The 26,165-nt window shown below is 46.9% G+C and overlaps 1 protein-coding gene across 1 annotated transcript; it reads right to left on the minus strand.

The window, feature by feature from the left end:
- Positions 1–1,297: 1,297 nt before the first annotated feature.
- LOC310641155 (perilipin-3-like) lies at positions 1,298–24,981 on the minus strand. Its single transcript, XM_083363985.1, has 8 exons — positions 24,905–24,981; positions 15,278–15,348; positions 14,787–14,982; positions 12,518–12,600; positions 10,184–10,481; positions 8,124–8,323; positions 3,573–3,704; positions 1,298–1,774 (listed from the first exon to the last, which is right to left on the minus strand). Exons 2-8 carry the CDS (start codon positions 15,338–15,340, stop codon positions 1,355–1,357), a joined length of 1,392 nt encoding a protein of 463 aa, XP_083220111.1. The 5' UTR covers positions 15,341–15,348; positions 24,905–24,981; the 3' UTR covers positions 1,298–1,354.
- Between the last annotated feature and the right edge of the window lie 1,184 nt (positions 24,982–26,165).

Below are 26,165 nucleotides of genomic sequence, written 5' to 3' on the forward strand. Positions count from 1 at the left end.
CGGCACCCAAGGGTCATCTAGCCCAACCCCCTTGCAAGGGGCCAAATTGCCAACTAAACGACCCTGGGGGGGGATGCTTGCCTATGCCACTAGATCTTGCCCTGCGTTCAGTGCCCCATTGTTGAAACAAACCATGCAGCAGGATGATGGGCCTCCATGAATTTTTGGTTATGTAGTCTTTGTCTTCTTCTACAGGCGGAAGATGGGCAGGATGGGGCTAGAAAAAGACGCCAGAAGGAAAGCCTTGCGTCTCTTTCAGATGGGTGGACTTCGACTCCCAGAATTCCCTGCGGGCTGGGGAATTCTGGGAGTTGAAGTCCATCTACCGGTGGTCCTTGGTGATCGTTTGAAGTTACAACGGCACTGGGAAAAAGTGACTTAGGACCGTTGTTCACACTTATGACCGTTGCAGCATCCCCAGTGTCACATGATTTACATTCGGATGCTCGACAACCGACTCATATTTATGATGTCCCTGAGGGGGGGGGTTTCCCACATGATCCCCTTTTGCGACCTTCTGACCAGCGAAGTCAATGGGGGGGGGAAAGTAAAGAGCGTGTGACTAATTTAATAATATTGGGCAAGGAAGTTCGTGAAATGGGGCAAAAAACCCCTCCCTGAACCAGTGCCTCACTTAGCGACGTAAACTCTGGGCTCGACGGTGGTCGTAAGCCGAGGACTATCTGAAAAGGACGGTGGTTGAGAAAAGGCACACCTGAGAGCGGATAAGCAATCTTCCAGAACTCTGCATTCCTGGAATTAAATAAAATTCTATTTTTTATTTTAGTGGTACAAGGCAGTCCTGAGCAATTTGGGGAGACATTTTTGAGTGGGGGGGGGGGGGTGGTCTTGAAACTTGGCCCTTTTATGACTGGTGGACTTCAAGTCACAGAATTCCTCAGTCAGGCGTGCTGAGGGGAAAAGGAGAGGTTTCCAACCTGGGCCATGCTGGCTCAGGAATTCTGGGACTTGAAGTCCACGAGTCATAAAAGAGCCAAGGTTGCCTACCCCTAGGCCTAGGCCGCTTTATGACTCGTGGACTTCAACTCCCAGAATTCCTGAGCCAGCCATGCTGAGCGGAAAGGGAAAGGTTTCCAAGCTGAGCCATGCTGGCTCAGGAATTCTGGGAGTTGAAGTCCACGAGTCATAAAAGAGCCAAGGTTGCCTAGCCCTGGCCTAGGCCTAGGCCGCTTTATGACTTGTGGACTTCAACTCCCAGAATTCCTCAGCCAGCCAGGCTGAGGGGAAAGGGAAAGGTTTCCAAGCTGAGCCATGCTGGCTGAGGAATTCTGGGAGTTGAAGTCCACCAGTCCTAAAAGGGCCAAGTTTGAAGCCCCCTGCTCTTGAGCTTGCTCTATAAAGAGGTCTCTTCTGCTCCCTTCCTGGGCTCCGCACCGCGTTTGTCTCGGGGGTCTTCTCCTTCCTCCTTCCCCTCCACGCTGGGCTCGTAAGGCAGTTCCACCAAGCTGGGGGCAAACGGCCCCACCACCCAGGGCAGGGGGACGTTCTGCACCACGTAGTCCACGATCTCGTCCACCGAGCCCCGGGCCGTGGCAATCCGCCGGCAGCTCTGGGCCAATATGGCGGGAGGCACCTCTTCGAAGGAGCGGGCGGTCGAAAAAGAACGGTTTAGGTCCTCCGCCGTGTGCCAGATCAGCCTGGCTTTGTCTTGGATGCTGGCGGGGAGACCCTGGAGCTGGGAGAGGAGGGTCCAGCAGGAGAGCTGCACCTGTTGAGCCAGCCCACGAAACGTGGTCAGCATCCGGGACTCGAGCTAGGAAAGAGCAGAAGGCAGGGCCTCAGCAGAACTGCGCTTCCTCAGATTCATCTGAGTCAGGATGGTGTCCGTCTCTCACTCTTCCTATCATTAGCACACCTCCTTCGCCAGGATAATTCCTCCTCCTTTCTTTTTGTCGTCTTCCTCCTCATCCTTTCATCTTCCTCCTCTCCTCTGCCCTCTTTCCTCTCCTTTCTCCTCCTCTTCCTTACCTCTCCTCTCCTCCTGTCTTCCTCCTCCTCTCCTCTCCATCTTCCTCTGCCCTCCTCCTCCTCCGCCTTCTTTCCTCTCCTCCTTTCTCATCCTCTTCCTTACCTCTCCTCTCCTCCTGTCTTCCTCCTCCTCCTCCTTCTTTCATCTTCCTCTGCCCTCTCCTCCTCCCTTCCTCTCCTCTTCTCCTTTCATCTTCCTCTCCTCCTTTCTTCTCATCCTCACCTCCCTCTCGTCTTCCTCCTCCTCCTCCTTTCCCTCCACCTTCGTTCTCCTTTCTTATTTCTTCTCCACCTCCTCTCTTCTCCTTTCATCCTCTTCCTCCTCTCCTCTGCCTTTTCCTCTCCTCCTCCTCACCTCTCCTCCACATCCCCTTCCTCCTTTCTTCTCCTCTTCCTCTTCCTCCTCCTCATTCTCCTCTTCCTCTCCTCTCCTCCACCTATTATAATAATAGTAATAAAGTTGGAAGGGACCTTGGAGGCCATTTAGTCCAAGCCTCTGCTCAGGCAGGAAACCCTACACCATTTCAGACTCTTCTTAAAAACTTCCAGTGTTGGAGCATTCACCGCTTCTGGAGGCAGGTTGTTCCACTGGTTTAATTGTTCTCACTGTCAGGAAGTTTCTCCTTATATTCTAGGTTGCTTCTCTCCTTGATGAGTTTCCATCCGTTGCTTCTTGTCCTGCCTTCAGGGACTTTGGAGAAGAGCTTGACTGCCTCTTCTTTGGGGCAGCCCCTGAGATCCTGGAACACTGCTATCATGTGCCCCCTCGTCCTTGTCTTCGTTAAACTAGAAATACCCAATTCCAGCAACCGTTCCTTGTGTGTTTTAGCCTCCAGTCCTCTGACCATCTTTGTTGCTCTTCTCTGCCCTCTTTCTAGAGTCTCAACCTCTTTTTTACATCGTGGTGACCAAAACTGGATGCCTTATTCCAAGTGTGGCCTTACCAAGGCCTTGTAAAGTGGTATTAACACTTCACGTGATCTGGATTCTCTCCCTCTGTTAACGCAGCTTAGCACTGTGTTGGCTTTCTTGGCAGCTGCAGCACACGGCTGGCTCCTCCTCTTCTTCCTTCTCTTCCTTTCCTCTCCTCCTCCTCTCCTCTTCCTTCTTTCCTCTCCTCCTCCTCCTCCTCCTCCATCACCACCACCAAGTCTCCTTCTCCACCATTGATTTCTCTTTCTCTTTCCTCCCCTTGAGATATGATCATTTCTTTTAATGACCAGTTAGAACAATTCAGCTACCACAATTAATCAGTGGAACCGACATTTATGCCTCCAGAGGTGGCGGGTGCTCCGTCACTGGAGGTGTTCAAGAAGAGACTGGACAGCTATTTGTCTGAAATGGTACAGGGTCTCCTGCTCGAGTTGAGATTTGGACTAGATGACCTCCAAGGCCCCTTCCCACTCCGTTATTCTGCGATTCTAGCCACTGTGCTTTACAAAACACAGCTCAGCATGTCGCAGCACGCGATCCTTCGTGGCGAGTGTGAACTCAGATGTTCCCAGCAAAAACAAATAAATAATAATAATAATAAAAAGAATTGAAACTGGAAATAAACAGGTGAGAAAGAATGGCAAAGCTACCTCCGGCTGTGCTGATGAATCCACCTGCTTGCCGTTCTCAGCATGCATCTGGCTCCAGACCAGCCACATCTGGAAGAGTTTCTCCTGGCCATTTTGCAAGCTCTGGTCCACCCCGTGTTTGACGTGTTCGATCTAACAAAGGGCAAAAAAAGCGGAGAAGTTTTGCCAAGTGTTAATTTTTACGAAAAGGCTCCTATCTCCCAGCATGCCCGTATACTGCGTGATCCTGAGCAATGGGCCTTTGTACAATTAGTCCTCAACCTACGACAAGCGACCCCCAAATTTCTGTGTCATGGTTCCGACGGATGAAACTCTTCAAAGGACTTCGAGGCATTGTTTACTTCAAAGAATCTTTATTTGAGTAGCATAATATCGGTACTAACATGTTGTTGTTGTTAGCTGCGAAGTCGTCTCCGACCCCTCGTGACCCCATGGACCACGTTCCTCCAGGCCTTCCTGTCCTCTACCATCTTCTGGAGTCCATTTAAGCTCACGCCTACTGCTTCAGTGACTCCATCCAGCCACCTCATTCTCTGTCGTCCCCTTCTTCTCTCGCCCTCAACCTTTCCCAGCATGAGGCTCTTCTCCAGTGAGTCCTTCCTTCTCATTAGGTGGCCAAAGGATTTGAGTTTTAGCTTCAGGATCTGGCCTTCTAAAGAGCAGTCAGGGTTGATCTCCTCTAGGACTGACCGGTTTGATCGCCTTGCAGTCCAAGGGACTCGCAGGAGTCTTCTCCAGCACCATAGTTCAAAGGCTTCAATTCTTTGGCGCTCAGCCTTTCTTATGGTCCAGCTTTCACTGCCATACATTGCAACTGGAAAGACCATCGCCTTGACTATACGCACTTCTTTTGGCAGTGTGACGTCTCTGCTTTTTAGTGTGCTGTCTAGATTTGCCACAGTCTAAGCCAAAACCTGAGTCCCCCCCCAACACATAGTATCAAAGCACAATTCCCTCCCCCAATTAAGAGTCATAAATCACATCCCCCAATTAGTTTGAAATGCAGGCTTCCCCTCCAGTTCTCCAGCCTGCCAATTCTTATCATCTCTTATTTCAACAACCTTGGTTCTCACACTAGGTTGAGTATTGTTATGTCTCGCTAAACTCTCATGCATGTTCCTCCCCTCCAGCATCATCTAACTAACTCTAACTCCAAGAGTAAAACTTAAAATGGTTGCAGCTCCATCCGATGTTAGCAGCGTCGACCTCCTGTTTCTAAGTGAAACATTTGTTCAGTGAGCTGTGCCCCATTTTTACGACCTTTCCTGCCAGTTGTTAAGTGAATCACTGCAGTGATCAAATTAGTGACACGGTCCTTAAGCGAATCTGGCTCCCACCCCCCATTGACTTTGCTTGTCAGAAGGTCGCAAAAGGGGATTGCGTGACCCCCCCCCCAGGAGCACTGCAACGGTCATAAATATGAGTCAGTTGCCAAGCGTCTGAATGTTGATCACATGGGGATGTAGCAACAGTGTGAAAAATGATCACAAATCACCGTTGCAACTTTGAACGGTCAGTAAACGAACTGTTGTAAGTGGAGGATTGCTTGTAGCAATCGTTCAAAGTTGCAACAGGATGGACAAAAGTTGACTATGACCGGTTTTCGGACTTATGACGGTTACCGCATCCCCAGGGTCACGTGATCAAAATTTGGACACTTGGCAACTGGTTCATATTTATGACGGTTCCAATGGCCCGGCGTCACCTGTCACCATTTGTAACAGGGGTCTACAAACTTGGCCCTTTTATGACTGGTGGACTTCAACTCCCAGAATTCCTCAGCCAGCATGAGTTGAAGCCCACCAGTCATAAAAGGGCCAAGTTTGAAGACCCCTGAGAGTCTGGATCCAAGCCTGCAGTTTCATCAAAATGGCCGACTGAGTAATTCTAGGAGTTGAAGTCCACCAGTCATAAAAGGGCCGTTTGAAGACCCCTGAGAGTCTGGATCCAAGTCTGTAGTTTCATCAAAATGGCCGACTGAGGAATTCTGAGAGTTGAAGTCCACCAGTCATAAAAGGGCCAGGTTTGAAGACCCCTGGTCTGAATCCAAGCCCGCAGTTTTATCAAAATGACCGACTGAGGAATTCTGGGAGTTAAAGTCCACCAGTCTTAAAAGGGCCGTTTGAAGACCCCTGAGAGTCTGGATCCAAGCCTGCAGTTTCATCAAAATGGCCGACTGAGTAATTCTAGGAGTTAAAGTCCACCAGTCTTAAAAGGGCCAAGTTTGAAGACCCCGGAGAGACTGGATCCAAGTCTGTAGTTTCATCAAAATGGCCGACTGAGGAATTCTGGGAGTTGAAGTCCACCAGTCTTAAAAGGGCCAAGTTTGAAGACCCCGGAGAGTCTGGATCCAAGCCTGCAGTTTCATCAAAATGGCCGACTGAGGAATTCTGGGAGTTGAAGTCCACCAGTCATAAAAAGGCCAAGTTTGAAGACTTCCCAGCCAGCTTCCAACAAACTCAGGGGGGAAAAGCCAGATTCTTTTAACAACCAAATGATTCACTTAAGAACTGCAGTGATTTCTTTTACAAGTGTGGCAGAAAAGGTCCTAAAACGGGGGCAAAGCCCACTTAACAACAGCCTTGCTCAGCAACTGAAATTCTGGGCTCAATTGGTCATAACTTGAGGACTGCTTCTACTCTCTAGCATTCCTTTTTCAAAGTGGGCAAGTTTTAAGATATGTGGACTTCCAACTCCCAGAATTCCCTGGCTAGGCTAGGCCAGGGAATTCTGGGAATCGAAGTCCACACATCTGAACAACTGCCAATTGTAAACTTTCCGTAAGATTTCCCAAGCAATTCTGACCTTTCCATAAGTATTTTGTGCTCAAAACACATCCAGCATAGTTGGAAAGATTTGTTACGGTCTGCCTTGTTTAGTGACATGTTTTAAACCTTGAAACCTTTTGTTCATCTTGATAAATCAGCCTTAACACCCTGCAAAATAATGCTGGTTTGGTCAGCCTCTGAAGCTTGAAGCCTAGAAAATGTGATGCCTTGACATCACAGCGAGTCAGCCAATGGGAGCTAGGAATGTGATGCCTGCACTGTGACATCACAGCGAGTCAGCCAATGGGAGCTAGGAATGTGATGCCTGCACTGTGACATCACAGCGAGTCAGCCAATGGGAGTTAGGAATGTGATGTCTGTCCTGTGACATCACAGCGAGTCAGTCAATGGGAGTTAGGAATGTGATGTCTGTACTGTGACATCACAGCGAGTCAGCCAATGGGAGCTAGGAATGTGATGCCTGCACTGTGACATCACAGCGAGTCAGTCAATGGGAGTTAGGAATGTGATGTTTGTACTGTGACATCACAGCGAGTCAGCCAATGGGAATTACGAATGTGTGAAAGCTGCCTTGTGACATCACAGTAAGTCAGTCAATGGGAGTTAAAAATATATGATAGCTGCCTTGTGACATCACAGTAAGTTAGCTAATGGGAGTTAAGACTGTGATGCCTGCACTGTGACATCACAGCAAGTCGGCCAATGGGAATTACGAATGTGTGATAGCTGCCTTGTGACATCACAGCGAGCCCGCCAATGGGAGTTAAAAATATATGATAGCTGCCTTGTGACATCACAGTAAGTTAGCTAATGGGAGTTAAGACTGTGATGCCTGCACTGTGACATCACAGCAAGTCGGCCAATGGGAATTACGAATGTGTGATAGCTGCCTTGTGACATCACAGCGAGCCCGCCAATGGGAGTTAAAAATATATGATAGCTGCCTTGTGACATCACAGTAAGTTAGCTAATGGGAGTTAAGACTGTGATGCCTGCACTGTGACATCACAGCAAGTCGGCCAATGGGAATTACGAATGTGTGATAGCTGCCTTGTGACATCACAGCGAGCCCGCCAATGGGAGTTAAAAATATATGATAGCTGCCTTGTGACATCACAGTAAGTTAGCTAATGGGAGTTAAGACTGTGATGCCTGCACTGTGACATCACAGCAAGTCAGCCAATGGGAGTTACGAATGTGTGATAGCTGCCTTGTGACATCACAGCGAGTCCGCCAATGGGAGTTAAAAATATATGATAGCTGACTTGTGACATCACAGTAAGTTAGCTAATGGGAGTTAAGACTGTGATGCCTGCACTGTGACATCACAGCAAGTCGGCCAATGGGAGTTACGAATGTGTGATAGCTGCCTTGTGACATCACAGCGAGTCCGCCAATGGGAGTTAAAAATATATGATAGCTGCCTTGTGACATCACAGTAAGTTAGCTAATGGGAGTTAAGACTGTGATGCCTGCACTGTGACATCACAGCAAGTCGGCCAATGGGAGTTACGAATGTGTGATAGCTGCCTTGTGACATCACAGCGAGTCCGCCAATGGGAGTTAAAAATATATGATAGCTGACTTGTGACATCACGGCAAGTTAGCTAATGGGAGTTAAGACTGTGATGCCTGCACTGTGACATCAATGCAAGTCAGCCAATGGAAGTTAAGCAAGCATTTTCTCTGCTAAGAAGCATGTGCAAAGTTCAAAAAAAAAAAAGACGTAAACATCCCAAGATTTTTTCCCCCTTTTTCTTACCAGCACTAAAGTCTGGTGCAGCTGGCCCAGGGCATCTTGGGTGCCCTCCTTGACGTCTTTCAACTTAGCCAGGAAATGCGGGAAGACGCGGTGGCGAAGCTTGCTGGACAAGGACCCAAGCCGCACGTAGTAACTTTTCCGTTGCTTCTGCTGCTCCACCGGGCCCGTTTCGAAGCCCTCCATGGAGGTAGCCAGTTGAGCTGGAAGAAAAATGGAACCCCACACCATCTCATAGCCCGGAGGTTCAAAGTTGAAGTAAAAGGTACGTAAGAGCCCTGGTGGCGCAGTGGTTAGAATGCAGTATTGCGGGCTAATTCCGACTGCCAGCAGTTCGATCCTGACCAGCTCAAGGTTGACTCAGCCTCCTGTCCTTCTGAGGTTGGTAAAATGAGGACCCAGATTGGTTTTTTTTGGGGGGTGGGGGTGGCAATAGGCTGTAAACTGCTTAGAGAGGGCTCTAAAGCACTATGAAGCTGTATATAAGTCTAAGTTCTATTGCTAACTATCGTCTACCTATCTATCATATATCTCTATGTGTCTGTCTCTTTCTCTCTCCTTCCTTCCTTCCTTCCTTCCTTCCTTCCTTCCTGTTTATCTACAATATCTGTCCATCTATCATCTTACAATATCTGTCACTTTCTATCTGTCTGCCTATATTCTCTCTCTCTCTCTCTCTCTCTCTCTCTCTCTCGAGAGAGAGAGAGAGAGAGAGAGAGAGAGAGAGAGAGAGCGCCCTGGTGGCGCAGTGGTTAGAATGCAGCATTGCAGGCTGACTCTGCCTACTGCCAGGAGTTCGATCCTGACCGGCTCAAGATTGAGACAGCCTTCCATCTTTCTGAGGTCGGTAAAATGACCCAGATTGATTTTTTTGGGGGGGGTAATAGGCTGTAAACTGCTTAGAGAGGGCTCTAAAGCACTATGAATAATAATAAGTTGGAAGGGACCTTGGAGGTCATCTAGTCCAACCCCCTGCTAAGGCAGGAAACCCTATACCATTCCAGACAAATGGCTGTCCAGTCTCTTCTTAAAAACTTCCAGTGTTGGAGCATTCAGCGCTTCTGGAGGCAGGTTGCATATAAGTCTAAGTTCTACTGCTAACTATCATCTATCTATCATATATCTCTATGTTTCTCTCTTTCTCTCTCTCTCTTTCCTTCCTTCCTTTCTGTTTATCTACAATATCTGTCCATCATCTTACAATATCTGTCACTTTCTATCTGTCTGCCTATATTCTCTCTCTCTTGAGCCCTGGTGGCGCAGTGGTTAGAATGCAGCATTGCAGGCTGACTCTGCCTACTGCCAGGAGTTCGATCCTGACCGGCTCAAGATTGACACAGCCTTCCATCTTTCTGAGGTCGGTAAACTGACCCAGATTGATTTTTTTAGGGGGGGGGGGTAATAGGCTGCAAACTGCTTAGAGAGGGCTCTAAAGCACTATGAAGCGGTATATAAGTCTAAGTGCTATTGCTAACTATATTTATCTGTCATATATCTTTATGGATCTATGTGTCTCTTTCTTTCTTTCTTTCTTTCTTTCTTTTTTCTTTCTTCTTTCTTTCTTTCTTCCCTCTTTCTTTCCTTTCTTTCTTTCTCTCTCTCTCTTTCTTCCTTCCTTCTTTCCTTTTCTCTGTCTTCTTTCCCTTCTTCCTCCCTCTTCCTCCCTTTCTTTCGTATTTATGCAGTGCCCCAGGGGGTCAGATGATCTCCTTTGGGACCTTCTGACAAGCAAACTCAATGGAGAAGCCAGATAAACTTAACAACCATGTTACTCACTTAACAACCGGGGCGATCCACTGAGCAACAGTGGCAAGAATGTTCGCCAAATGAGACATGATAACTTTTATTGCCTTTTTTTTTTAACTACGAGCGCACTTTGGCCCGTAGTAAAAATGGCCTTCTCTCGCCGGCCTCTCAAAACGGGCCAAAGCTCACTTACCTTGCTTTAGCCACAGAAAGTTTGGAACCCCAAGTACGGTCGTACGTTGAGGACAACCTGTCGTATCCGCCGGGGGGGGGGAATTTTGGGGAGCACATCTGGATCGGGGAAAATTAGCACTCACCGAGTTCTCGTTCCGTCATGGGGAGATAGTAATCGACTAATTCTTCTGACTTGCCCAGCATCGTATCCATACTGATGGCCACCATCTCACCCACTCTGGAGCGCATAACACTGTTCACACCCTCTGCCACGACGGAATGGGTTATCTCCAGGCTGCCCTGGACGGCCACCTTGGCCACGGCCACCATCCCGCTCACGCCACTGGACACGGCCTCCTTCGCCCCGTGGACGGTGCCGGAAACGACAATTTGGGCTCCGGTGATTTTGTTCGACAACAATTCCTTGATGTCTGCTACCACCTGGAGGAGGGAGATAAACCAAGAAGCATTGCGGCATCCTCGTCTCCAAGAATGCCCTCGTTTTTAGAACGTAGGCGGTCCTCAACTTACGACAATTTGTTTAGCGACTGGAAAAAAGGGACTTAGGACCGTTTTTAACCCTTATGACCATCGCAGCATCCCCAGCGATTAAAATTTGGACGTTTGGCGACTGAGTCGTATTTACGACGGTTGCGGCTTCCCCAGAATCATGCAATTCCCCCTTTTGCATGTTTCATTCTGTACAGCATTAACCTTGTGAACTCTCAAGCGTCCTCCTTCCGTTATATATTCAAGGTGGATGGTGTTTAATATTTATTTGTTGTGTATGTGTAGGGGTGGGTGGGTCTATACATATGTTGTATACAGTATGTTTAGGTGTGTGTCATGTATGTGTTCCACTTTGAGAGCGGGCAACTAAATTTCATTTTTGATGTGTGCCCGTTGGGCCCACAGTAAAAAAATGACAATAAAGTTTATCTTATCATCTTATCTTATGGAACAACCTGCCTCCAGAAGCTGTGAATGCTCCAACACCGGAAGTTTTTAAGAAGAGACTGGACAGCCATTCTTCTGAAATGGTATAGGGTTTCCTGCCTGAGCAGGGGGTTGGACTAGATGACCTCCAAGGTCCCTTCCAACTGTTGTTGTTATTATTATTATCATCATCATCATCTATCTCTTGTGACCTTCTGACAAGCAAAGTCAACGGGGAAGAAGCCGCATTCAATTCACAGCCGTGTTACTAACTTAACAGCTGCAGTGACTCGCTTAACAACCGTGCCAAGAAAGGATACAAAATGGAGCAAAACTCTCTTTTAACAAGTGTCTCGCTTAACAGCAGAAATTTTGCGCTCAATTGTGGTCGTACGTGGAGGACTATCTATCTGTGGTTGCTAAGAGTCAGTGTTGACTTGAGGGCCCCCAAATCACTCACACAATCTTCTCTTAATGTCCCAAAAGTGATTTTTTTTCAGGAGGCAACTGGACTTTCTGGTTTTCCTTTGAAGACGTTTCGCTTCTCATCCAAGAAGCTTCCTCAGCTCTGACCGGATGGTGAGGAATGGAAGGATTTATACTCCTTGCAGAAATCTGGTCGTTTGCATCCTTTCAGAGAGTCGTTGAGGCCACTTGGAGGTTTATCTGTGTCCTCAGGGTCCCCCGAGTGGTGCAAATGGGTGTGGAGCCTTCTTGGAGCTGCTGAAAGGACTAGCCATATAAATATAAATCCTTCCCTTCCCCACCATCCCGTCAGAGCTGAAGAAGCTTCTTGGATGAGAAGCAAAACATCTTCAAAGGAAAAACAAAAAAAAGTCCATTTGCCTTCTGAAAAAAAGGGACAACTCTGATCTGGATTGACCGAGCATCTCCACGGACATTGAGCCGTGCGCTTTGGGATGAACACCCTTCGGATGGTGCGGGAGGATGAACGCATTCCCAGAAAACATTGCAGGCTCCAGGAAACGTTTGCGCTTCAGTGTGAGAGGCAGACAACACGGAGTCATCCCCAACAGCCTCCGCCCGTCTTCAACGGTGAAGGGACCCAGGGCAGGAAACATCCTGCAGCCAAGGAGGCTCCACACCAGGGGGTCTTCAAACTTGACCCTTTTATGACTGAAAGCCTGTCTTGCTTAGCAACTGAAATTTGGGGGGCAACCGTGGTCGTAACTCAAAAACTAGCTCTATTTGCCTAGGAGTGGTTTTGCCTTGACATTTTTCCCCAAAAGGATGTAAATATGGAAATCCTTGAATCCAAGACTAACCGACGCTAAACCCCGAAACTTTTCTGAGCTAGAAAAGTGGGTTCACACAACCTGCTAGCTTGGTCCAAAGTAGAGCTGTCTTGGGGATCCACTCCCTGTAAAGATCTTGTCTGCCATCTTGATTTCCCCTGAACGGATGGGAGACCACACAGAGATCAATCATGCTGATGTGGTGGTGGACTGACTCTGCAACGTGATTCAAGCAAAACTAGATTCCTAATGAAGCCAGAACGCCTGTGGCAAAGGGCCACGTACCTTCTCAGATGGCTGCTGTAGGATAGGTAGTTTTTCTTCCAATTTATCCAGTCCTTTGCATGCATACACATTCACTGTTGCAACTGGGAAGAGAGAGACAGAAAGACGGCTCAACTGGGTCCACACAATCCCCCTTTGCTAATTTAAGAAATGTTTCTAAATATTGGTAATTTTCAGATGTGTGGACTTGGACTTCAACTCCCAGAATTCCATAGCCAGCATCTGTGGACTTCAACTCCCCAGAATTCCCCAGCCAACATCTGTGGACTTTGACTCCCAGAATTCCCCAGCCAACGTCTGTGGACTTCGACTGCCAGAATTCCCCAGCCAACGTCTGTGGACTTCGACTCCCAGAATTCCCCAGCCAATGTCTGTGGACTTCGACTCCCAGAATTCCCCAGCCAGCATTTGTGGACTTCAACTCCCAGAATTCCCCAGCTAACATCTGTGGACTTTGACTCCCAGAATTCCCCAGCCAACGTCTGTGGACTTTGACTCCCAGAATTCCTCAGCCAACATCTGTGACTTCAACTCCCAGAATTCCCCTGACAACGTCTGTGGACTTCAACTCCCAGAATTCCATAGCCAGTATGCTGGCTGAGGAATTCTGGGAGCTGAAGTCGATACAGCTTAAACTTGTCAACATTGAGAAACACACTTTCTCAGGAACGGAAATTTTTTTTTGCACAACTCTCAAACTATTTGGGAATACTTAAAACAAAAAAATACACAAAGACACGAGCAACACACCAGACCAGCAGTTCCGCTGGAATCCATAGAAATAATTTTTTTCATCATCTTGCCAGCCACCACAGCTGCAAAAAATTGTTTCAAGGTGCTAGTCCTCAGGACTGCTTGAATGATGATGGCTGGGCATCAGACTTGTATTAATTTGTTCATCAAATATGCACGCCCGATTTTAAGATTAAGTGAGGGCTAGAAGATATCAGAGGTCATCTAGTTCTCACTCTTGGTTGCTTTAAGACATGTGGACTTCAACTCCCAGAATTCTTCAGGCAGTCTGCTGACTGGGAATTCTGGGAGTTGAAGCGCTCACGTCTTAAATGTTTTCAAGGTTGAGAAAGACCAGATTAGTCCCACAAGCTCCAACAAAGGACGGTCTATCACCCTCTGAGGCAAACTGAAGCTTAGAATCTCAGGGCAGAAGAGTCAGAAGGACCCTTAAAGATCATCTAGTCCAGCCTCCTGGTTGATGTAGGAATCCACAATTTCAGCCTCCTCCACAGATCTGTCCATTTCAGTGCCCAACTTTAGAGCCCATCTACTCCTGCAAACCAAATATAAATATATAAAGAATGATTGCTGGCATTGGGTATGTCTGCTTCAGGGGTAGGCAACCTTGGCTCTTTTATGATTCGTGGACTTCAACTCCCAGAATTCCTCAGCCAGCCTGGCTCAACTTGGAAACCTCTCCCTTTCCCCTCAGCGTGGCTGGCTCAGGAATTCTGGGACTTGAAGTCCATGAGTCATAAAGCGGCCTAGGCCTAGGCCAGGGGTAGGCAACCTTGGCTCTTTTATGACTCGTGGACTTCAACTCCCAGAATTCCTCAGCCAGCCTGGCTCAGCTTGGAAACCTCTCCCTTTCCCCTCAGCGTGGCTGGCTCAGGAATTCTGGGAGTTGAAGTCCATGAGTCATAAAGCGGCCTAGGCCTAGGCCAGGGGTAGGCAACCTGGGCTCTTTTATGATTGGTGGACTTCAACTCCCAGAATTCCTGAGCCAGCATGGCTCAGCATGGAAATCTCTCCCTTTCCCCTCAGTGTGGCTGGCTCAGGAATTCTGGGAGTTGAAGTCCATGAGTCATAAAAGAGCCAAGGTTGCCTCTACCCCTGGCTCTAGTTTAAGGAAAAGGACCAGGGGTGACATGATAGCAGTCTTCCAATATTTGAGGGGCTGCCACAAAGAAGAGGTAGTCAAGCTATTCTCCAAAGCACCTGAAAGCAGGACAAGAAGCAACGGATGGAAACTAGTCAAGGAGAGAAGCAACCTGGAACTAAGGAGAAATTTCCTGACAGTGGGAACAATTAACTAGTGGAACTACCTGCCTCCAGAAGCTGTGAATGCTCCAACACTGGAAGTTTTTAAGAAGAGACTGGGCAGACAATTTGTCCGAAATGGTATAGGGTTTCCTGCCTGAGCAGGGGGCTGGACTAGAAGACCTCCAAGGTCCCTTCCAACTCTGTCACTCTATTGTATTCTAAATGTCGAGCTGCCACTTCCCCCAAACACCGCTCTGCCCTTCTTACTCACTCTGAGGCTCCAGCCTGGTGACCAACGGTTGGGCACCGCACAGAGCAGCTGCCGTGAGGGTCTTCACCCCTTTCTCAGCCACATCGCAGACGGACCTCACGTAGGGGCTGGTCTCCTTGGTGCAGGCGTAGGTGGAGGAGACCAGGTGGCAGGTGGAGCTGACCAAGGGAAGGTGGGCGACCCGACGGATCAGGTTCTGCGGGGAAGAATTCCCGATGAATTCAACAACAACAACAAAAAAACAGCTGCCAAGTTGAAGGGGCAGATCGTAGCTTGATGGCCGCCAGTTGCCGATCAGACCTCAAAACTTCCCAACCGGGACCCTCCGGTCATCAATCGGCTGGCTGGGTTTTCTGGGATGTGACGCGAACGCAACTGCCGTGGTTTCCGCAACATTGCCGTCACCCAACCCACGACGGCTTGTTCATCCGATCAGGGTTAAAACCAATCAGGGTTAGGAAGGAAGTGGAAATCCAGGCGGAGGAACTTACCTGCTCCTCCATCTTGTGACCATCAAGAAGCAGATGGTTCTCCTCTTTTTCTTCCGATGCCATGGGAGGCCCTGAAAAGCAGAGGAGGAAGTAGTTGGAACATATGGCCCGCTTCTGGGGGGTGGGGTGTGTGTGTTACAATTATGGGATGGTCAGGTAAAGGATAGCGGGAAGGATGCTATTATATTTTATGCAATAATAATAATAATAACAACAACAGCAATGAGAGGAGGAGGAATAAGGAGGAGAAGAGGAGGAGGAGGAAGAGGAAGAAGAAGAAGGAGAAGAAGAAAAAGGAGAAGAGGAGGAGGAGGAATATGAAGGAGAAGGAAAAGGAGGAAGAGAGGAGGAGGAGAAAAGAATAAGGAGAAGGAGGGAAAGGAGAAGAGGAAGAGGAGGAATAAGAAGAAGGAAGAGGAGGAGCAGAGGAGGAGGAGGAAGAGGAGGAAGAATAAGAATAAGGAGGAGGAGGAAGAGAAGAGGAGGAAGAGGACGACAACAAGGAAGGGGGGGAGGAGGAGGAGGGGGAGGAAGAGATTCAAATAAAAAAGTTCCAATCAAAATGTAAGCATTCAGCAAGGAGAACACAAGGGCGTCAACAAGAATCCGATTCTAAGAATAGAAACCTGGAAACTTTGGAACGCGGGATTCAAAAATAACCACCTCCCGAACGTTACCAGGCTACTCTCGGCCTGGCATCTGGCATCTGGCAAACAAACGCCCCGTTTTGGATTCCATTAAAACTTTGGTTCTGTACATTGTGAACTCAGGACGCTGGACTTCAGGATGCCTTCAGACTTGGCCCTTTTATGACTGGTGGACTTCAACTCCCAGAATGCCTCAGCCAGGCAGCCGTGCCAGCAACCGGTCCGCACAAACCAGCAAATCCCCATCCGCGGGATGCAGGCAGCACACAAAACCACGCAACCCTCCGGTCTGTGGAAAAACCTGTCCACGGAACCACTTCCCGGTGCCCAAAAGGTCGGGGACCTCTGCTGTAGAGCATAATCTGAATCCAACCATCGGGGAGTAGGAAAGGGAAAGGCTGGATAGATAGATAGATAGAAGATAGATAGATAGATGATAGACAGATAGATAGATAAATCAATGGCAGTCCCAGTGATACGCTACCCAGCTGGAATTATCAACTGGACATTGGCCAAATTGGAACACCTAGACCGGAAAACGCGTAAACTTTTGAACATGCACCACGCTCTACATCCACGAACTGACATCGACAGGTTGTACCTGCCAAGAAGAATAGGGGGGCAGAGGGCTACTGCAAATCCACCAAACTGTAGAAGAAGAAAAACGAAGTTTGAATGACTATGTAAATCAGAGTACAGAAAAATTGCTGCAGGCTGTGAAAACAGAGAGCATTATCAAAATAACAAAGGCAGAATATAAGGAAAAACGGCTGGATGACAGATTAAATAGATGGAAAAGCAAAGCTTTGCATGGACAGCGTTTGAAAAACATTGAAGGAAAATGCGATAACAATTTGACATGGGCATGGCTTAAGATGGGAACCATCAAGAAGGAAACGGAAGGCTTAATACTGGCTGCTCAAGAACAAGCACTACAAACTAATGCCATGAAAGCGAAGATACAAAAATCTACTGACAATCCAAATTGCTGATGTTGCAACGACAAAGTTGAAACTGTTTCACATTTAATATGTGAATGTAGCAAAATCACGCAAACTGATTACAAAGCTAGACATGACCGAGTTGCTAAACTAATCCACTGGGCATTGTGTAAAAAATACGACTTGCTTGTGTCCGAAAAGTCGTGGGAACATAGGGTGGAAAAAGTTGTCGAGAATGAGAGGGTGAAGATCTTGTGGGACTTCCCAATACAGACAGATGGCCATTTGGAACACAACACGCCGGATATCACAGTCGTAGAGAACCGAAGCGTACAGTTGATTGATATCGCTGTACCAGGAGATGCCAGACTTAAAGAAAAAGAACTGGACAAAATTACGAAATACCGCGACCCGGCCATCGAAACTGCGCGATTATGGATGAAACGCGTAAGAGGGATACCCATTGTCATCGGGGCACTGGGAACCATGTCCAAAAACTTTGCAAAACACATCAAGAAATTGCAACTTCCTGCAATAACTCCAGCAGCGCTACAAAAAACTGCGCTACTCGGAACATCTTACATTTTAAGGAGGTACCTGGTTGATACCTAGGACGCTGGCAGCAACCTGTGTCAACCATTAGCGCCAGTCAATTTGAGTGTTCAGTTGACTGAGTTTCATGTTTAATGAATAAAGGTATAATAATAATAATAATAATAATAATAATAATAATAATAATAATAATAATAATAATAATAATAATAATAATAAGAAGAAGAAGAAGAAGAAGAAGAAGAAGAAGAAGAAGAAGAAGAAGAAGAAGAAGAAGAAGAAGTTGGAAGGGACCTTGGAGGTCATCTAGTCCAACCCCCTGCTCAGGCAGGAAACCCTATACCATTTCGGTCCAGTCTCTTTTTAAAAACCTCCAGTGTTGGAGCATTCACCACTTCTGGAGGCAGGTTGTTCCACTGGTTAATTGTTCTCACTGTCAGGAAGTTTCTCCTTAGTTCTAGGTCGCTTCTCTCCTTGATGAGTTTCCATCCATCCAGCTAATGCAAATATGCTCAGAAAATTAACGTCTGTCCCACTGGGCTCCTTGCCAGGGGCAAATATAAGACCTTAGATACTTTGGGATAGTTGTTGTTCTTTCATGCTGGTGCCAGGAAAGTCACCTTGTGACAACTCACACAGAAATACAATCCTTGGGTACAAGGTGTTCATACAAGACTCCTGCAGAATTATCTCCTTATTTGGTGAAGACACAACAGGGGTGCAACAATTCGTATCCATTATTAGGCAGACTGGCCCGGCACCCACAGCCAAAACCCAATCATTTATCCTTCAGCTGGAAAGAATAAAGACAACGTTAGGACTTGCTTCAGCTTTGAAAAATGCTGCACAAATATCAGTCCGTGAAAGGCAAATCCGATAGAAAAGGGGCAGGTTGACCCTCAGACCGACGGCCTCAAGCGCGCCCTGCCTTTCTGTCGTCAAATGAGTTTTGCCCCATTTTATGACCTTCCTCGCCACAATCGTTAAGTGAATCACGGCAGGTCACAAGTTAGAAACCCGGCCGTTAAGCGAAATCTGGCTTCCCCGTGGACTTTGCTCGTCGGAAGCTCGCAAAAGGGGATCACGTGATCCCAGGACATTGCAAACGGTCCTGCCAAGCATTTGAATTTAGTTCTTAAGACCAAGGGGAGTCTGCACCGGTCGTGTGAAAAATGGTCATGAGTCACTTTTTTCAGTGCCGTTTGAAATTCGGTCACTAAGCGAATTGTTGTAAGTCGAGGACTCCCTGTGATTCAATTTTTAAAACTCAGCCATTATAGTAGCGGCTACCAAAATTTACAGCCCTTCACTAGTCCTTGACTTATGGACACAGTCGCAAGCAGAGTTTCCATTCCTTAAGCAAGGCAGCTGTTAAATGAATTGTGGCCAATTTAACAACCAACCCCCTGTTCAATCAGGAGACACTGCCTACACCCTTTCAAAGAAATAAGCTGTCCAGTTTCTTCTTAAAAACCTCCAGGGTTGGAGTACCCACCACTTCTGGAGGCAGGTTGTTCCACTGATTAATTGTTCTAACTGTCAGGAAGTTTCTCCTTAGTTCCAGGTTGCTTCTCTCCTTGACTGGTTTCCATCCGTTGCTTCTTGTCCTGCTTTCAGGCGCTTTGGAGAACAGCTTGACTGCCTCTTCTTTGGGCCAGCCCCTGAGATACTGGAAGACTGCTATCATGTCCCCCCTCGTCCTTCTATTCATTAAACTAGACCTACCCAATTCCAGCAATCGTTCCTTGTATGTTTTAGCCTCCAGTCCCCTGATCATCTTTGTTGCTCTTCTCTGCACTCTTTCTAGAGCAGGCATGTCAAACTCACGACGTCACATGTGACGTTGTGTGACGTCTCATGACTTTTTCCTCATTGCTGGCAATGGGGTGGGCGCGGTTACAGTATTTATGCATCCAGTCCGCGGGCCGGCAGTTAACATGCCTGTTCTAGAGTTTCAACATCTTTTTTTACATCATGGTGACCAAAACTGGATGCAGGATTCCAAGTGTGGCCTTACCAAGGCGTTGTAAAGCGGTATTAACACTTCACGTGATCTCGCTTCTATCCCTCTCTGTTAATGCAGCCCAGCACTGTGTTGGCTTCAAAGAAAAAGTAAAATTAAGTCCAGTTGGCTCCTGAAAAAGCACCTTTGGGACAATCTAAGATCCTATGAACAAAAATTGGGCACTTGGCAACTGGCATGTGTCTGTGACAGTTATGGCATCCTGGTGGGTCATGTGATTACCATTTGCAACAACAACAACAACAACAACAATTTATTTATTTATTTGGATTTATATACCGCCCTTTACCGAAGGACTCAGGGCGGTTTACAGGGTGTTAAAAGAAAAATCAATACAAAAGTTAAAAACAATTAAACAGATTAAATCAGTCCCTGAGAGAAAATAAAAAACCCCGGTTAAAATTAAAATTCTCAGCCTGGGCCGGAGAGCTCAAAGAGGTCGGGGGCAGTCCTAAGCTCCGCGGGCAGCTGGTTCCAAAGGGCAGGCGTGCCCACTGAGAAGGCCCTACCCCTGGGTGTTACCCGCCGGCAATCTTTAAGCGGCGGCACCCTGAGAAGGGCGGCACCCTTCTGGGTCAAGAAGCAACAGTGAGAACTGGACAGGGAACCACTGATTGGTTCAAAATTGGGAAAGGAGTCCGGCAAGGCTGTATACTGTCGCCCTGCCTATTTAACTTATATGCAGAGCACATCATGAAAAAGGCAGGGCTAGATGAATCAAAAGTTGGAATTAAGATTGCCGGGAGAAATATCAACAACCTAAGATACGCAGATGATACCACTCTAATGGCAGAAAGTGAAGAGGAACTAAAGAGCCTCTTGTTGCGGGTGAAGAAGGAGAGTGCAAAAGGTGGGTTGAAACTAAACATTAAGAAAACCAAGATCATGGCATCCGGCCCTCTCAATTCCTGGCAAATAGATGGGGAAGAAATGGAGGTAGTGACAGATTTTATTTTCCTGGGCTCCAAGATCACCACAGATGGGGACTGTAGCCAAGAAATTAAAAGACGCTTGCTCCTGGGGAGGAAAGCCATGGCAAATCTAGACAGCACACTAAAAAGCAGAGACATCACCCTGTCAACAAAAGTGCATATAGTCAAGGCTATGGTCTTCCCAGTTGCAATGTATGGCAGTGAAAGCTGGACCATAAGAAAGGCCGAGCGCCAAAGAATGGAGGCCTTTGAACTCTGGTGCTGGAGAAGACTCCTGCGAGTCCCTTGGACTGCAAGGCGATCAAACCGGTCAGTCCTAGAGATCAACCTTGACTGCTCTTTAGAAGGCCAGATCCTGAAGCTAAAACTCAAATACTTTGGCCACCTAATGAGAAGGAAGGACTCACTGGAGAAGAGCCTCATGCTGGGAAAGGTGGAAGGCAAGAGAAGAAGGGGACGACAGAGAATGAGGTGGCTGGATGGAGTCACTGAAGCAGAAGGCGTGAGCTGAAATGGACTCCAGAAGATGGTAGAGGACAGGAAGGCCTGGAGGAATGTTGTCCATAGGGTCGCGATGGGTCGGACACGACTTCGCAGCTAACAACAACAACCCTGAGAAGACCCTCCCTGTGGGAGCACACTGGACGAAGGGAGCTTGATGCCGGCAGCAGGTGTTCCCTCAGATATCCCGGACCCAAGCCATTTGGGGCTTTATAGGTCATCACCAGCACCTTGAATCTCACCCGAAGGGCAACCGGAAGCCAATGCAGCTCACGGAGTAGAGGTGTTACATGGGAGTATCAGGAAACCCCCATCACAACTCGCGGGGCCGCATTCTGCACCAGCTGAAGCCTCCGGGTGGTCCTCAAGGGCAGCCCCATGTAGAGAACGTTGCAGTAGTCTAAACGGGAGGTCACGAGCGCATGAGTGACTGTGCGTAGGGCATCTCGGTCCAGGTAGGGTCGCAACTGGCGCACCAGGCGAACCTGGGCAAAAGCCCCCCTGGTCACGGCTCCTATGTGATCTTCAAAATTGAGTCGTGAATCCAGGAGGACGCCCAAGTTGCGAGCCCTATCTACGGGGGGTAACACCTCACCCCCCATCGTTAAAGGTGGAATAATCTGGTTGACCCGAGATGCCAGTATGCACAGCCACTCAGTCCTGGCAGGATTGAGACGAAGCCTCAATAATAACAATAAAGTTGGAAGGGACCTTGGAGGTTCATACTTATGACCGTTGCGGCATCCCAAGTTCGTCACGTGATCACTTTTTGCGACCTTCTGCCAAGCAAAGTCAAGGAGGGACGCCAGGTTCATTTAACGACTGCCTAATGGCAGATGTGATCTCAGAACCACTGAACTATATTTTTCAAAGATCCTGGAGCACTGGGGAACTACCAGAGGACTGGAAGAGAGCTGATGTAGTTCCCATCTTCAAAACAAGGGGGAAAAAATGGATCCAAGAAATTACAGACCTATCAGCCTGACCTCAATACCTGGGAAGATTCTGGAAAAGATAATCAAACAACGAATCAGCGAGCACGTAGAGGCAAACAAAGTCATTTACTAAAAGCCAACATGGGTTTGTCAAAAACACATCATGCCAGACAAATCTTATTGCATTCTTTGACCAAGTGACAAAATTAGTGGATCAGAGGAATGCTGTGGATATAATTTACTTGGGCTTCAGTAAGGCATTTGATAAAGTAGATCACAACCCACTACTTGATAAGATAGAAAAATGTGGGTTAGGCAGCATCACCACCAGATGGATTCGTAGCTGGCTGACAGGCCGTACTCAGCGTGTGGTCCTCAATGGAACCGCATCTACATGTAAGGAAGTGTGTAGTGGGGTGTCCCAGGGCTCTGTTCTGGGCCCAGTGCTCTTCAACATCTTCATCAATGATTTGGATGAGGGGATAGATGGGGAACTCATCAAATTTTCAGACAACACCAAGCTGGCAGGAATAGCCAACACTCCAGAAGACAGGCGTAAGATACAGGAGGATCTGGACAGACTCGAACACTTGGCGCTATCTAACAAAATGAAATTCAACGGTGAAAAAAGCAAGGTTTGCAGTGATCTGCTTAACCGTGTCAAAAAAAAAAAAAGGTCGTAAAAATGGGGCATGACTCACTTAGCAACCACTTTGCCCAGCAATGAAAATTCTGGTCCCAATTGTGGTTGTTTAAGTCAAGGACATCATCATCATGATGATGTTGGAAGGGACCTTGGAGGAGCATTTGCAACTTCTGGAGGCAAGGAGTTCCACTGGTTAATTGATCTGTCAGGAAGTTTCTCCTTAGTTCTAGGTTGCTTCTCTCCTTGCCTACCCCTGAACTAGACATTCCCAATTCCAACAACCGTTCCTTATATGTTTTAGCCTCTAGTCCCCTGGTCATCTTTGTTGCTCTTCTCTGCACTCTTTCTAGAGTCTCAGCATCTTTTTTTACATCGTGGTGACCAAAACTGGATGCCGGATTCCAAGTGTGGCCTTCCCAAGGCCTTGTAAAGTGGTATTAGTACTTCAAGTGATCTTGATTCTATTCCTCTGTTAATGCAGCTTAGCACTGTGTTGGCTTTTTTGGCAGCTGCAGCACACGGCTGGCTCATGTTTAAGGGATTGTCCACTAGGACTCCAAGATCCTGCTCACAGTTGCTACTATCGAGCAAGGTACCCCCTATACTATTACCTGTGCATTTGGTTTTTCTTGCCTAAATGTAGAACCTTACTTTTTTCACATATCCTTCCATCCTCCATTCCTCAAAAATCAACAGGGTTAGGAGTTTTGGCCTCCCGAATTCTGGTCTGCTCCAAACCCCTCAACAGTTTTACCTGCCAACAATCTAGTTCTCCAAGACCTCTTTGACCCCTAAAGTTTCAAGTAGGAAGAAGGAATTGCTAATAATTTCTCCTTTTTTAAAAAAAAGTCTAATAAAAACTTGTATTAAAACCGCCACCTAGCCTACAGCTCCCTTCTCGCTATCCAAACACAGGTAGTCCTCAACGTACGACCGCAATTGTTCAGCGAAACATCTGTCAAGAGAGCTTTGTCCCCTTTGACGACCCTTCCTGGCCCCGGTTGTTAAGTGAACCAGCGCAGGGGATAAAGTTAGTAACCCGGTCGTGAAGTGAATCGGACTTCCCCCATCGATTTTGCTTGCCAAAGGTCGCAAAAGGGGATCAACAGGACACAGCCACGGTCATGAGTCAGTTGCAAAAGCCTTTGAATTTTGATCCCGTCACCCACGGGGATGCTGCAACGGTCGTAAGTGTGAAAAATGGTCATAAGTCATTTCCCACCCACCCACCCATCCCGGGGGCTGTTGTAACTTTGAATGGTTACTAAATGAGCTGCTGTTAAGTCTGTAAAAGAATTGCTAATTTCTGGAGGAAGTAAGTCAACAGTCTAGAAGTGTTGTATGTGTATGGCTGCACGTATGAAGGATGAGTGTGTGAGAGAGGGAAATATAGTTTTAATTGATTTGCTGACTTTGTAATAATGCCGCTTGGGGTGTGTGTGAAAGCCCTAATAAGCAGGAATATACATAGAATGAAGGCTACTGCTAAGTTTGTAAAGCCGCCCTGAGTCTTTGGAGAAGGGCGGGATATAAATGGAATTAAAATAAATAAATAAAAATAATGCCACCCACCTCGTCTAAGCCACTCTAGGCAATTCACAACAGAAATAAATACAATATACAAGCTTATCAAAACCACCACTAAGCTTTTTTTTTTTAAAAAAAACAACAACAGAAAATCAAGGTCAGCAGCTGGATTCAACAGGTCCCACACTCCTCCTTTTAAGCAAGAAAGGAAAACCCGAAAGATTCCACAGGAAAGGAAATATTTACTACCATTTTATGTTACCAGATGAGAGATTTTTTTCCCCCCCAGAAAGTTATTTTTTGTTCTTCAAACCGCCACGCGAAGAATGTTATGGCACTTTAAAAAAACCAACCAACCTGGCATAAATAAGTTTGTGTTTTTTTTGTTTTTAAATCACCCTTTTCAAACGGCAAAAAAAGGAATTTATTTTATTTATTTATTTTATTACATTTATATACCGCCCTTTCCCGAAGGACTCAGGGCGGTTTACAGGGTGATTAAAAAACAAAGATACAAAAGTTAAAAACAAATTAAAAAATTTTCATTGTTTTGGCTGCTTGGCACTCAGGGAAAAAAAAAACCTCTTTCAAAATTTAAAATCTTTTTTTTTTAAATCGCCATCAGAAGAAACCAGGCGATTAGTCAAGGGCTGTACGGGGAAATAAGTCTAATCTGCCAGTTTGGGCGGGTGAGAAGCAGCCCTTTTGCGAGTTGTAAGAAGGCCCAATGGAATTTGCACGGCACGCGTTCCCACGCACGTGTTTTCCCACTAAATCTCAGCCACCGACTTCTGCAGCCACGCTTAACCGCGGAATCATTGGAAAACTCTCCCTCGAGGCAGGCAGCTCGAACTCTCACGCCTTCCACCACCACCACCGCCACACTGCACGTAACTTTCCAACCCGGTGGAGTCACTCCTAACCTGTTACTCAGCGCGACCTTCTTACTCCGCGTCCCGATCTCGAGGCGTAACACGCCGATCGCAGCTACGACTCCTGCTCTGATACGGAGGGGGGGGGCGTGGTTAGAACGTTGGCCTAGGAGTTTCGTTCCATCGCAGCGCGTCGGAGCCAATCAGCGAAGGGGAGGACTGGACCGCAGCCAATGGGGAAGAGACGGGAGGGAAGCGGGCGGGGCGGGGAGCGGGGGGGGGGGAGAGCGAGACTTCGTGCTACACGTGCGTTGGAGAAGGACGTGGGAAAGCGAAGCGTTTCTGGATAGAAAAAAAAAGAAGTGTGGGTTTTTTTTACGGGAAATGGATTTAAATTAACTCTAATCTTTAATTTATTTCAATTTTTAAATTTAATTTACTGTACAGAGACCTTTAATTTTTGTTGTTGTTAGCCGCCCTGAGTCCCTCGGGAGATAGGGCGGGATATAAGTCCCATTGATAGATAGATAGATAGATAGATAGATAGATAGATAGATAGATAGATAGATAGATAGATAGATAGATAGATAGATAGATAGATAGATAGATAGATAGATAGATAGATAGATAGATAGATAGATAGATAGATAGATGGATGATAGATAGATAGATGGATGCCTCGGGGACAGTGAGTTAATTGATATAGAACATCACTGTCCCCGGCAATCTTAACAAGATAGGGGAACTTAGGCACCACACAAGTTATGTAGCAAGTAAACGCAGGGTCAGTCATAAAGGACTCAAATGTCTGTACACCAATGTGCAGTATGAACAGTAAGCAGGGTGAACTGGAAATTCAGGTAAATGAGGGCGGATATGATATTGTTGCCATTACAGAAACATGGTGGGACGAAACCCACAAATGGAACACACAGCTAGAGGGATTTAAATTATTTAAAAGAAATAGACTAAACAAAAGAGGAGGAGTTGCTCTCTATATAAGAAATAACTTTATCTCTACAGAAATAGAACTCAACAATGATGAAAACTGTAAACTTGAATGCATTTGGGTCAATATAAAAGGGGAAAAAATGACATTGCCATAGGTGTATACTATAGGCCGCCCAACCAAACAGAGGAAATAGATGAACTTTTTGCTAGTCAGTTAACTAAGGTATGTAGGAAGCGCATCACAATAGTAATGGGGGACTTTAATTACCCTGATATCAACTGGGAGACAAATTCTACACCAAGTGGAAGATCTAACAGATTCCTGATAAACCTAGCAGACAACTTTCTCTCCCAAAAAGTA

Source organism: Vipera ursinii, assembly GCF_947247035.1.
Source record: "Vipera ursinii genome assembly, chromosome: 1".
Lineage (NCBI taxonomy): Eukaryota > Metazoa > Chordata > Lepidosauria > Squamata > Viperidae > Vipera > Vipera ursinii.